At 38.8% G+C, this 14,286-nt stretch overlaps 1 protein-coding gene across 1 annotated transcript; it reads left to right on the top strand.

The window, feature by feature from the left end:
• Positions 1 to 357: 357 nt before the first annotated feature.
• On the top strand, positions 358 to 13,989 carry LOC149287792 (E3 ubiquitin-protein ligase RNF125-like). The gene is made up of 5 exons (XM_089492409.1): positions 358 to 695; positions 7,959 to 8,112; positions 10,663 to 10,748; positions 10,971 to 11,070; positions 13,903 to 13,989. Exons 1-5 carry the CDS (start codon positions 358 to 360, stop codon positions 13,987 to 13,989), a joined length of 765 nt encoding a protein of 254 aa, XP_089348535.1.
• The last annotated feature ends 297 nt before the right edge of the window (positions 13,990 to 14,286 follow it).

Genomic DNA, 14,286 nt, shown 5'->3' with positions numbered 1-14,286 from the left:
ATAATGGTAGTAATACAGCCAAGGTACAGGGTGGTGGGAGGTCCCCTTTAACCTATGGAGCAGAAGGAAGTACTGTATCTGTGACAGGTCACTTTTACATCTGTAAACGCTATCCCATCTCCTCCATGCAGAATCTCTAATGGGATTTGTGCGATCGACTTATTTGCTTCTAGCTCACACAATAGATCACTTCTAAAGCGCTCTATTACTGGGAGGACTGTGACGATCAGCTCCGCCTGCTCTTTAGTATCAGTTAGCAACAAGCACATCTTTGGCCGCGTCCAGTAGGCTGTCTCTCCTGTGTCTCATGTTACCAGTCCTGCTGTTTACTTTAGCTGTAGTGCTGGCACTGAGCACATGCTGCCTCCCAACAATAGGACTCCTCAGCCATTGGCCAGAGCAGTACAAGCGCAGGGGGCTGTAACCAGAGCTGCTGCCAGCAACCCCTTCACAAGCAAACAGGGGGCAACTCTCACAAAGGATCTTCGGGCAGAGGCTGAGCACAGGCCAGCGGCTTCTTCCTGCTTCATCGTCCGGATCTCGGCACTCCAAGAGATGGGCTCAATACTGAGCAGTGAGAGTAGCCGAGAGGCGAACTCCCGGAGCATGGCAGCGGAAGAGCCCGATCCCAGCTTTGACTGTGCCGTCTGCCTAGAGGTGCTTAACCGGCCAATGAGGACGCGTTGTGGGCATGTGTAAGTGCAGTGGGCTCCCCGCACCGGCCTGAGTGGGGCACACGTGCTGCTGCCGCTTAGGACTTTCTCATTCGATCACCAAGTTCCCTTTAAGCCCCAGGTGGCCAGTGAGTCGCCCAGAATCTAGCTGTGATCCAGCAGCTGCACCGTCACAGGTGGCCGGACCGCTGGCGTTTAGTTGTTTTGCGGGCAGCCTAATTTCCCCGTTAAAGTGATAGGAGATCAGTGCTTTGTTTTCACTATGTTGGCAGGTTGGTGCCTTCTTTACCCCGGCTCCATGTGGCTAGCATCGATGGTTGTACAGTTGTCTGCATTCTCGTTGCCACAAAGGCCAGCTGCACTGCATACATTTCAGCTGCCACAGGAAAGCCCTCACAACTCCCAGCATATCTGCTTGAGGATAATGGGTGTTGTGCTGCAGCAAAAGCTGCTCAAACTAATTTATACTAAGCAGCTTGTTCTTTGTGTTGGATACAATGTAGTTTGCATACAATGGGGTCTTTTATTCTCTCTGCTACTTCTCTGGTACTATAGTCACCCATCTACATTAATGCCTATTGCCCCAAGTTAGTTAAACTCACGTGTAGATCTGGTGACAGAGAAACTTTGATTAGATTTATAATTATTATCAAGATTATTATTGTGATCTTTTATTTTTATGGTGCCAACAATTCACTCAGCACTCCTTCCAGTACACACATTTAAAGAGTGTGACAAAACTAGGACTGACAGCCTGAGACAAACCGATATATTGGGCACAGAGGGTCCTGATCGCAAGCCTACAATGTAGAGGGTCCGAGAGTTAGCGCCTGACGTCCTCGCCCGAGCACAGCCTCTCTTTGTGCCCGATCAGTGGCACTGTACTTTCCATTAAAGTGTGTGGTACAGCCGGCATCATTGTTCTTTCTTGTGTTATATGTGGCAACGTACACTTTCACTGGGCCAGCATTTGCAGTGTTGACCTACATAAGGCTCTTTGTTCTGTCGTCTGTTGTTAACACAGACACACTTGGCACTTACAAGGATCTTTTGACACGTGACCATGCTGTTTGAGAATGATTACTGTTTAGTTAGTGTTTGACACGATGAGGAGTTTCAGACTTTTGGAAAGGGCGTTTAATATTTATAGTTCTGCAATGTAACTGTTTGTACGCCTAACCCTTTGAACAGACACCCTGAAACTTTAATAAAGGTTCTTTCTAAAATCTAGATTTTGGGAGAATCCTTAGTAATCTTGTGTGATAAAGATCTTTAGGTTTTCTTGTCACTGGGGATGTGTATAGGTTTGATGTGTTAACAATTGTGTAATATAATTTATTCTTAATTGATTTTAAATGCTAGCAGCAAAAATGTGATCGTTAATGATAACAATATGTAACCTGCCCTTTATGACTCAAGTGATGATTGTTGCACAATGCAGATTGTTGTTGTAATCGCTGTGTTCTTCAATTTGTAGTGTAATTGTATCACCTCCTGATAATCCTTGCAATCAGGGCCTTCTGTACATAATGTATCGGTTTGTCTTAGTCTGATGGTTCTAGTTTTGTGAGACTCTTTGAATGTAATGCACCGTAAGAAGCGCTGTGTTAATTGTTGGCCTTATTTAAATAAAGATCATAATTATTATTAACTGAATTGAAAAGTAACATACCATGTGTTATATATATATATATATATATATACACTTAAGTATTAGGCATGTCGATATAGGTGGAACTATATTTTTCTTGTTGTGGACATGTGGAGGCCTTTTGTGTTCACCTTAAGTCAGGGCTCGAGAGGCGCCAGATCTCTGCAAAACCGAGTTATTGTTGACATGGCGGAGTCCCCAACCCTAGAACCACTGTTTCCCCCCCTGTCTGGGCATACCGTGCTCCCTTATTTCCCCCCGAGTATGAGCGCGGGGTAGGACTTCATTTGCTAGACCCAAATGCAAGCCTCGTGTGAGGACTACGAGGGAGCAAGAGGCAGAAGAGTAGTCCTGAGCCAACATAGGTACTGGTAAAGAAAGTATGTGTGTGTTACTGTGTGTGTGTGTGTTACTGTGTGTGTAAATATGTTACAAAATTTGTCTATTTTAATGTTACCGAGTTTATATGTGTAAATATGTTACTGTGTGTGTGTTAGTATATTAATATGTGTAAATATGTTACTGTGTGTGTGTGTGTTAGTATATTAATATGTGTAAGTATGTTACTGTGTGTGTGTGTGTGTGTGTGTGTGTTAGTATATTAATATGTGTAAGTATGTTACTGTGTGTCTGTTAGTATATTAATATGTGTAAGTATGTTACTGTGTGTATGTGTTAGTATATTAATATGTGTAAGTATGTTACTGTGTGTCTGTTAGTATATTAATATGTGTAAGTATGTTACTGTGTGTGTGTTAGTATATTGATATGTGTAAGTATGTTACTGTGTGTGTGTTAGTATATTGATATGTGTAAGTATGTTACTGTGTGTGTGTGTTAGTATATTAATATGTGTAAGTATGTTACTGTGTGTGTGTTAGTATATTAATATGTGTAAGTATGTTACTGTGTGTGTGTTAGTATATTAATATGTGTAAGTATGTTACTGTGTGTGTGTGTTAGTATATTAATATGTGTAAGTATGTTACTGTGTGTGTGTTAGTATATTAATATGTGTAAGTATGTTACTGTGTGTGTGTGTTAGTATATTAATATGTGTAAGTATGTTACTGTGTGTGTGTGTTAGTATATTAATATGTGTAAGTATGTTACTGTGTGTGTGTTAGTATATTAATATGTGTAAGTATGTTACTGTGTGTGTGTTTTAAAATCTAAAGTTGGAGAAACATATCCCAGCTACATGTTTAAAAATGCGTAATCTCTAAAACAAGGAAACCTCCTTAATATCATATTTTTGTATCAAATCTGCCACTTACATTGACTTAGTGGATCATGAGAATTCACGTAGCAGTAAGGTGAGAAGCTGACACCTGTTTTCACTTGTCTAGGCCCGTGCATGTTGTTGTGGGGTGAAGTATTGTATGTTGCAGGAAGCTGACATGTGCGGACAGCTGTTGCGTAGCCATGTGTTTTGGTTTTATTTTACGTCTTTCTGTATAGTTGCATTTCCACCCTATAGGGATTCTTGAATCTGTTCCAATTTTCCATTGAGAGCAGAGCTGAAAGTTTAATCACTTAAACCGTTTAAAGGCGAAATCCCCTTTCGGAACAGTTCCTGTTTTCATGGTATATGATATCTTAAGCTGGTGTATGGCAGTTATGTTAAACTGTTTTTACAATGTGACTGTATAATCTAAAGGTGCATGCAAATATGTAGTTTTGTAGAAAATCTGGGCTTTTGAATATCTTGGCTAAATTCAGTTTGTGACAATGCTGCACGACACAGTATGCAAATAAACTATTATATTTGACAATGGCGGATTTGCATAGGAACTGCCCTTGATGGCAAGTGTATGGAAATGAACCGGGGGTAGTTAGGGCACGATCCACCTGGGCATTAAGCATGTGGTGGTCTGGTTGTGTAGTCAGTAGGGTACCTAGTGTTGTGTGCGTATCTAGTTACTGTTGAGTGAACCAGTGTGTTGGAAAACTTACTTTCCCTCTGTGTGTATCTGTTCAAGCTTCACGGCGCTCCATCATCTCCTCTCCCAGCTGGGCCACGGATGTTTGATGATGTCAGGTGTCCCTTGTGCAAAGACACATATTGCTGAAAGTAACGCCACAATCTATGACTTTTTCATGCCATTTGTGTCTTTTCTTGGCAATGAGCAACCTCCATATTTACACTATGATGGCGCACACTATGTTGTGTGCAATGTCATCTCTGCAGTGTTCCATGAGGCTTCTAGGTCACAAGGGAAGATGATGTAAAGTGCCAGGGGATCCTTTGGTAGGTAAGTATTCTTGTTAAAGCTTCAAGTAAATATACATTTAAAAGAACTTACAATAAAATAAAGTATGTATATAAATAATATTATAATTAAATATTGTATACTTCATTAAAAGAATACTTTGCTAATTTTATCAAAAGTTTGTATCACGAAAAACAATATATACCTGTGTCTTAAAGTGTCAATAAGGCTAAGACTATTGGTGAAAGAATTTAAGCAATTAATAAAAGAAAATAAATCATTGTCCTCTATGTTCTTCTTGAAACTTTCACAAGCTGATTTATTTAACACATACCAATGCGTTTTCAAGTAGGATAACTGCCAGATTTTAAGTCACATGTGTATATTTCCGTTGGATGTAGCTTAAACTGGTGGAGCTGTGGAGAAAGGAAATGATGTCATATGAACAATAGAACAGTTCATTTCCTGAAATAAAACAATGACAGTGGGAGAACAGTATGACTAAGAATGATGCCAGGAAAAAAAAATATTAAGTCTCCCTTGGGAAATAATGTGAATATTTCTCACTGAGGATTAGAGAGTGTATATGGTGTTTTGTGGACTATAAAATGAACAATTAAGTTTTAATTAAAAAACATTAGGGTTAATATTCTGTGCTCATTAAAGAGATCTACCCATAAACATCTAGCCAGGGAAAAGATATCCACTCGTAACAGAGTAAATGCTGTAGGCAATTTTAATAAATTAATTTAGATGTGCTACAAGATATGAAAGTAACAGTACCTCTTTAATTCAAAGCTGTTTCAGAAATCAAGAATTTGACGGCAGAGAAGACCAATTTGGTCCATCTAGTGTGCCAAGTTTTCCTGCTAGAGTCCTTAATCACTCCTTGTTCTCGTCTAACTTTAGGACTCAGGGCGGCTATATGCCGATACCATGAATGTAAAGTAAAACTTCCTTAAGTTTAGCATACATGGATACGTATGTCGTTCTACATTAGATTTCCTGAAAATGTAAAGAACTGTAGAAACTTAAAGATAAACCCACCTAGCATCATATTTGTTGGTAAAATGTGAAATTTTGAGATATTTTTGTGGACACTTGTATTTGTCTAAGAAAAAAATTTATTTTTAGTCTTGTGAGAAAGTTCAAAGTGTAGCAAAGAAAACATCCACTGAATTTCTTCTGTTTTTGTCTATTGCACAACCCATAGCAATCCTGCATTTGGTTGAGCATCACACATTTGTGACCTGTTACAATCCTCAATATATATACAGTGCTGTAAAAAAAGTATTTACCCCTTCCTGATTTATTCTATTTTTGCTAATTTCTAACAGTTAAATGTTTTAGATCATCCAACTGATTTCAATATACTTGTCGTGAGTAAACACAAAATGCAGCTTTTAAATGATAATTTCTTTTATTGAGGATAATGAGTTAATCAAAACCTATGGGGCACATTACACCCCTAAACCTAATAACTGCTTGTGCCTCCCTTGGGTGCAACTGGCAATGCGTTGTTTACATTGTTGTGGAGGAATCTTTGCCGACTCCTCTTGGCAGAATTGTTTTAATTCAGCCACATTGGAGTGTTTTGGGGCATGAACTGCCTTTTTAAGGTAATGTCACAGCATCTAAGGATCAAGTCAGGATTTTGACTAGGCCACAGAATTCACGGTTCCATCAATTATAGTCGCCCAGGTCCTGAAGCAGCAAAGAAGCCCCAGACCATCACACCACCATCAACGTGTTTTACTGTTGGTATGATATTCTTATTGTGGAATGTTGTGTTACTTTACACCAAATGTAACAGGACCTATTTCTTCCAAAAAGTTCCACCTTTGAGTCATCAATCCAAAGAATATTATCCCAAAAGTCTTGGGGCCATCAAGATGTTTTTTGCCAAATATGGGATGAGCCTTTGTGTTCTTTTTGGTCAGCAGTGGTTTTTGCCCTGTGACTCTTAAGTTTTTTACATGTTAGTCTAGGTTCTTTTGTGGCCTCTTGGAGTCATTTTGGTATGCTGGCCACTCCTGGGAAGGGTCACCAATGCTCCAAGTTTTCTCCATTTGTAGATAATGGTTCTCACCATGGTTCGCTAGAGTCTTAGAGCCGTAGAAATGGCTATGTAACCCTTTCCAGACTGATAAATGTCAATAACTTTGTTTCTAATGTGGTTTTGAATTTCTTTAGATCTCACATGCATTTTAAGACCGTTTAGCCTACTTCATTTTGCAAGACAGGTTTTATTTAATTGATGTTTAGATTCAGCAGGCTGAACGTAATCATGCCTGGGTGTAGCTAGAAAAATGGAATACAATTATCATTTGGTTAATTTAGTAACTAAGGGGGCAATTACTTTTACAAAGGGCCAGGTAGGGTTGTATTTCCTTCTGTACATGAAATCATAATTTAAAAACTGCATTTTGTGTTTACTCAGATTATTTTTGTCTATTATTTAAATTAGTTTGAAGATCTAAAATATATATCTTTTTGCAGCACTATATATATATAAATTAGTGTGCACACACTAATGTTTACAAGCCGTGGTAGCACAGATTAATGACTGGATCATCTGTAATGATATGATTAGAGCCCTTGTGATCATATGTGTTTTGTATATGTAAAGCTACATGAGCAAAATCCAAATATTTTTCTTTTAGGAAGACAAAACACATTTTATGTACTATGGACTTTGGAACCTTAAAATTTCACTGCCAGGTCAGTTGATTATTCTCAAAGAAAATAGGTCAAACAACTGAATTATATACTCCTTTTTAATATCTTTTTTTTTATTTTTATTTTTTTTTAGTAAATAATTGACCACAATGTAGTACAAACAGTCACAATGTTTTTCTGTAGGCTTAACCATTAACTCCAGATACACCTGACCGCATGAAATAGGCTATAGAAACATAAACATAGATTTGGGAGCACATACGGTTTTTCCTGATGTAAAGATTCAGAGGTTATTCAGCCCTTGGTCTTAGATTCAGGATAGCATGGTGCCCCCTACAGGCCATATGGGATGTACAGAATGTGTGGGCTAATGGAAACAGTATGCAGAACGAGTGTACATACAGTGGATCCTGCTGTGCTCTCAGCTTACAGGAAACACTAATCCTACACAGAAAATTTCTATTGGAATCATAGACAAGCCTACTTACTGTCGTAAGGAATCTCAAAGAAGAACACAGGTAAAACGCAAATCCCAAAGTCTGTCTGTTGTCCTCTGTAACGCCAGTGCAAAGATAAGCAAACAAGTTGTCCTTTATTGTTGCAATGTCTTGCAGGAGTTACCTTGTTTCTCCTCAAACCAGATCAGATAAAAGGCAAAGTAACATCCAAATCGCTATCTGGCGTAACTTTTATTTACAGATTAACTCAGACACGTATGTGTTTATTTTATTTTTTTTATAGATTTTGCCACACATGCATTAAAGCCAGTTTGCGGACCAATACATATGCTTGTCCATATTGCCGGACCCACCTCTCATCTGAAGGAACACCAGCTGTGGACATAATGAAGAAGATGAAAACTGTATTCCAAAACTGTGAGGAGTGTGAACAAAAGGTAGTCAACGATCTATCAAAAATGATAGTACAAAGAGTAGTATTGTTGCCACTTTGGTTAAAATTTTCATATTACTTTTCTGAAGTATAATTTTCAGTCTGATGAACGTGACCCGGTCTGCAAGTCGTGCTAAGGGTGAACCTCCCATGGACCTTGATGGAAATTCCTCCCTACAGCTAGTCTTAGGCTAGGTTTCCACTTGGTTTTTTTTTGCTAAAAATGCCCATAAAAACGCCAATAGCGCCACCTGGCATTTTTTTAGTGAAAAAATGCTGCAGCCAGATGTTAGCTGTTCTTCAATAGGAAATCGCAGAATGCCATATCCACTTGGCGTTTTTCTGTTTGGCGTTTTTTCAGTCCTCTTTGGCGTTTTTCTGCTTTTTTGGGCTCTGTGGCAGTTTTTCAAAATCGCAGCATGTTGACACTCTGGCGTTTTTTGCAAGGAAATCTTGGCGTTTTTCTCCAATAGAAGTCTATGGGAGAGAAAAAACGCCATGAAAAAGCCATGTGGGTTTATTGCCTTGGCGTTTTTTATGGCGTTTTTTCATCAGTTACAATGCAGAGGATGGACCCAGTATCTGTGTGTCCTACGAGAAATAGGCTGGAAACAAACAGTTTCACACAAAACAAAGTTCATATTGAATTCTACACCATTTGGAACAAACATGCCATTACAAACAAACATACCTAACTGGATCCTGCGTGCCAAAAGCAACAGCAAACAATTTGCACCATCATTTGGGGCCAATCTTCCTAGAGGAGCAGACATTCGGAATAAAGCATGCCTTACAAACCACAGAAAAGTGACAAAAGGGTCCGCCGGGGCGTTTAAGTAGAACTCTACCAAGTAAATGACATCAGGGGGCAGATACTTGCCATTTATCCTAATCCCTTTTTTAGCTGGGTGAAACTTCTAACTTGTAAAGGCTGGAAAAACTGCCTAAGGTCAAAAAAAGCAATTTCCACAGAAAGGCTAAAACGCCAGAAAAAACTCCAGAAAAAAACGCCAAAACGCAGGAAAATGCAGTGGCAGTTTTCTTGGCGTTTTTCATCAAGAAAAAAACGCAGGACAAAAACCCAAGTGGAAACCTAGCCTTATAGCAGCTTTGCAGTAAATTACATAGTTGTGGTTCCTCCCCACAGATGTTGTTATGAACACCGAAAGAACCCAAATACATAGGATCCCACTTATTTCAAGCAACATTTAATAAAAACGTATGTTGGGCAGTGAATTATTAGCAGAGATACAAATTAAGTGAACAAACTTAGGAGAAGGTGTTGGCGACCATTGTGCTTGTTAAGGAGATTTAAATAGCATGCCATTGTTAAAAACTGTTGCTTTTATCAAACTGAGTTATTAATAGAGTGACCTTTGTTCGCCGAGTGTCACATGAGGCTTTGAAATCTCTACCCTTGCTCATCATCATGTGAATCTGCAATGCTATATCTCACAGCATGTTTGATTTGTAGATCACTAATTCAAGTTCAATCAAAGGAAAAAACTGTTTATTCTTTGTACAGTTGTGCAACAGTTTATTTAGTATTGCTTCATTAGGGGGCAGGCATGCCATTTTAGGGAACAGGGATGCTTCTTTACTTTCCGGTGGCTGTCTCTTGATGTGGGCACCAAGCGCTCTCTTTAAATGCTTTTGTATGGATTCCCGAGGGTGCATCTGCACGACCCTTCTTAGTGGTCCATTATAAGCCAGCTATGTTTTATGTGCCTCCTTTGGCGCTCAATCCCAATAGTGTCACCAAGGTGTGATATCACAGCCCAGCACTCTTGTTAAGTGATTCATCAATCTCCTTGCTGTGTTCTTGTGTTTATGGAGTATGGAATCTGGGGCCTTTGAGTGCAGTTGATGAGTGAAAGCCCAAAAGTGTTCTGCCCTGGGTCCCTCCTCTGCTTAGCAATGCCTCCCCTGGACTCACAGGGGGGCTATAGCTCAACTGCTTGAGGTACAATTTCTGAAATATCTCACTAAAGTATGCCTTTAAACAACAGCTTAAAAAAACCGAAATGTTGGTGAGAATTCTTAATAGCTGTGAGATGACATAAAGGAAAAACCAGTCAATGGAAAATTCAGGCCACAGGAACTCCCTATCCTAAATCCTATCTCCAAATCCGCTCCAAAGGGCGTAAGGTTATAACTTGAATGTTTTATTTATACCATCCTGGTGCTTGAATCGTTTTATCTCCTTTGCGGCACCAATAAAGATCATTCAAATGTTATGTGACTGTATTGGTGGAAACAATAGAAAGCAGTTGGAGGTCTACAAGAGCAGAGCATGGACCCAGGGCAGAACATTTTGGTCTACTGTGTACCCGAGTCACCTCCCATCTCATTTACCTCCTTCTAAGACCTCTGATGGATGAAGTCAAGCTGGACATGGAGTGGAAGTGGACATGTTCTTACAGCAGAGGATTGTAAGGCTGGCAAAAGTAGTAGCATTTAAATCTTTCGCAGATAAAGCATTTTGTTACTAAATAAGTTGACGCATTTGAAGCTGTTTTCTAAAAACAATAAGAAACACTTTTTTTTTTTAAAGGTTTGCCTGAGTGACATGAGAGCCCATTTAAATATGTGTGAGCAATATATAACAAAGTATGGGCCCCTAGAGGAGCTTGGGAGAACGCCATGCAGGTATGAGCACATACTTTGCTTGTTCACATACTAAATTGTAGAATTTCTAGTGTTTTTGAATATACCAATAAATATTATGTTCTCCCTATTGGGTTTAGATTTAATCCTTTGCCTTAGATGGCCTTTTGTCTTGTGCTTCTAACTTTAAAGCAAGGAATAATAGTTTCTGTTGGCATCACAAAAAGCCACACAACTTTGCTTTTCTGGTTCCAGAGATGACCTGTTCGCATGCCCATTTTGCCACATGGAGCTTGATGAAGATGGCCTTGTACAGCATTGCTTTACGTACCACAGCACAGAAAGACGACTAGTGGCAAGTACCTTACTCTACATTTCCGCTGATAAATCCATCCAGTGATTGACAGAATATCAGTGACATCTTATGCATGTACCGTATTTTCATGACTATTCAGAGAACTTGAAGTTCTTCCCGAGGACACTGTGCATCACTTTTCTGTGGCCTGAGTTCATATTCAGACATTTTAATTCCAGATCCTTTGAGCTCACATGATTGTTATTTCAATAAACAATCCTGGTTCTTTCCTATAATAAAAGAACTGAAGGGAGGACATTTTTATTTATTGTTGTGTGGTCAAAATGCATATTATTGTCTCTTTCATTGATGCAATGAACTGACACACTGTGGCTTTGTTTGTCGGATACAAGGTTTAGCAGAATCCTGAGAAATCCTGAGTGGGCTCGCTATAAATAGTCTGTACATAATGTGCTGTATAAGCAATTTGTGATTTCATCCATTGTAACATAATGAATCCCCCTTATTGCTCATGATAGTGATACAGTTTGTTCATGGGATAGAATTACCCATGATCGCCCTTTGTTTTATTTCTAGCTTCTTTTTTTTATGCAGTTGTAAATATTGCAGTTAAGCATTTTGTATTGTATAGACTACTTTAACCCCTTCAGTCCCTTATGGACGTACCGGTACATCCAAAAAAACGCATCCCAAGAATCCCCTATCCCCAGGGATGTGTCCCTGCCGCTGCACGGGAGATCAGGCTTGACAGCCTGGACTCCCCCCTGACAGCAGAAGCCAGCATCGCCGGTTTTCTGCTGTCTGATCTGATGTAACAGCTTCCGACACGAAAGCCGGAAAACTGTTACATTTTTAAACGCCGATCTTGCAATGGGGCATTTTAAAACGATCAGGCATTCCCTTCCGGGTCGCGTCACTGCTGACGTCACCTGGAAGGTCATCGGAGGACAGGATATATCCTGTCCTCCGATGAGGCACAGACGCTGTGATCTCTATGCAAGTGTGATTGGTGCAGGGGGGCGCAAGGAGGAGAGTGAGAAACATGTTTCTCACCCTCCTCACATGCTGAAATAGAAAACAAAGGGGGAAAAAAAGGTTAGTGATTTAAAAAAAAAAACCATAGATAAATCACCAAAATATTACAATAAATAATAATTAAAAGAAACAATAAAGTGAGCTAAGTGATGTCATTGTGACATCACTAGCATTAATAACATGTTCAAGAGGTCCCTAAGAGGACCCCTAACCATTTAAAAAAAAAAATATATATATATATATATATAAATACCAAAAAATAAAATATATATATAAAAAAAAATAATAATAATTTTTTTTTAAAAAACCCTTACATCCCATTGCCCTAACATAACATCTACCCGGTATACCCCTCCTGCCCCCGTTCACAACCCCCAAACCCGTTAAGCCATAATCATAAAAATTCTACGAATAATGTACACCTTATAGTATGTTCCCTATAAGTGCTGGGAAAGTATGGAAAATCTATATGAATTGGGTATTTCTGAAATCAGGACATCTGTATTGATAAACTTGGAGGGGATTTTCCATCACTTGACCTAATTTTGTGAGGATTCAGAGGGAAAATTTTAAAAAAATGAGATGTTTTTTTTTCAAATTTTCGCTAGATTTTACTAAATTTCTCATCAAAAGAAAGCTCTATGTCTTCTTGAAAAAAACCCAATATATAGTTTACATGGGTACACTATTCACAGGAAAAGAGAATAATCGCTGAACTGACATAGCGCACAAATGGGAAAATTGCTCCGAGACTTGATGTACCAAAAACCCCTAGGATTGAAGGGGTTAACTTACTGTATATTATTTGGAAATTGGTAGACTACATAATGCCCCATTGTCAGTTATTTTGTTTATCATATTTGTATCATGCGCATGGACATGAAACAAATGCATTGCTGCCTCTCTAATTTATCCAGATATCACAGACCTTTTCCTGGTGGATTGGAAATCTAAACGCTGTGATGTATATTTTGCAATGCTCTTATACATGTTTGATTAATTATATTGTTGTTTGTAACATTTTAGATGTGTCCAATTTGTCACCTGATGCCAGGCGGAGATTCGAGCTACACAAGGAGCTTTCTGAAGCATCTTCATACCAGACACTCCATATACTATGAGAACTATATAGTGAGTACTCGGCACTGTGCTATGTTTGTGTATCTTAGTATAGGTTTAATTAATGTTTTGTATGTTTCACTAGTTTGTTGGTAGTTTGAGCAGGACATTGTTTTGATATATGGGATCCAGCTATTCAAAGTTATTAAATGTAAAGACAAATAAACAGAAATTCAGGCCTTACAGCTTAAAAGTCAATATAATAGTAATCAGTTTATTCACTAACAAAGGAGTTTGCTGGTGAGTCTGCAGGAGAGTTGCAGTTTCAACTCCCAACTTCGCAAATTGTGGGCTGACTTTCAGGAAATCTTATTGGTATAACTGTGCACTATGCAAGACCAACCAAGTGCGTCTCACATAAATTGTATAATTCATAGTGAGTTGGTGAGAAATAGTTGCCACTCTTATGCAAACTTGCCTTCAAACTCCAGCTTTAGTAACTCACTGGTGAGACCTGACATCTAGATCCATGCCCTGCCTGTCAATTTAAATGGAATGGTGAGGTTCTTACATAGTGTAGGAAGACTGAGCTATACAGTACAATTCAGTATTGGTACTTCAGGGTGAACTCAAGGTGATTATCTGTCACTTCATACCCCAGGGACAGATTAAAAGCAATGTCTGCATACCTATATAAAAATATTTCTGGTGAAAATCTACATGAACAGCTTCTCTTGCATTAAATATATAACCGTTTTTTCATTTTGTGTTTTTTAGGATATAAATATTGTCGAGGAAGCACTTATCGAAAGGGTTCTAGATCTTTCTTTGATACACTACATGAGGCACTCAAACAGGTCCTAATCACAGTGGATTTTCCAGATCATTTTTCTTTAGATGGACATTCTGTTTAGAAGAGTTGGAGCTCGTAGCTTTGGTCTACGGATGAAGAAAATACATGTACTATGTATCTTCAGCTTCATTTAATTTTGTTAAGGGGATCCCGTGCATCAACAATTCCTTTACCGTGAAACTGTTAGGAGAAATTATTGCCGCTTAACAGTGTATTTATTCCACTTAAAGCCAATGAATATCCATGACACGAAACAAGCTGGTATTGTAAAAAAAAATTAATACTTTCTCCAAACCCATGTTCTGAAT

Source organism: Sceloporus occidentalis, unplaced genomic scaffold (genome assembly GCF_023333645.1).
Source record: "Sceloporus occidentalis isolate IW3139 unplaced genomic scaffold, rSceOcc1.0.p SCAF_56, whole genome shotgun sequence".
NCBI lineage: Eukaryota > Metazoa > Chordata > Lepidosauria > Squamata > Phrynosomatidae > Sceloporus > Sceloporus occidentalis.
The sequence above is the reverse complement of the archived record's forward strand: the minus strand, read 5'-3'. Positions and strand labels throughout refer to the sequence as shown.

Bases quoted from the DNA above. Each gene is read 5' to 3' on its own strand.
- LOC149287792 (XM_089492409.1), top strand. From the start codon at position 358: ATGCTGCCTCCCAACAATAGGACTCCTCAGCCATTGGCCAGAGCAGTA. The intron at 696-7,958 runs GTAAGTGCAGTG...TTTTTTTTATAG, and splicing joins AGGACGCGTTGTGGGCATGT to ATTTTGCCACACATGCATTA. The intron at 8,113-10,662 runs GTAGTCAACGAT...TTTTTTTTAAAG, and splicing joins GTGAGGAGTGTGAACAAAAG to GTTTGCCTGAGTGACATGAG.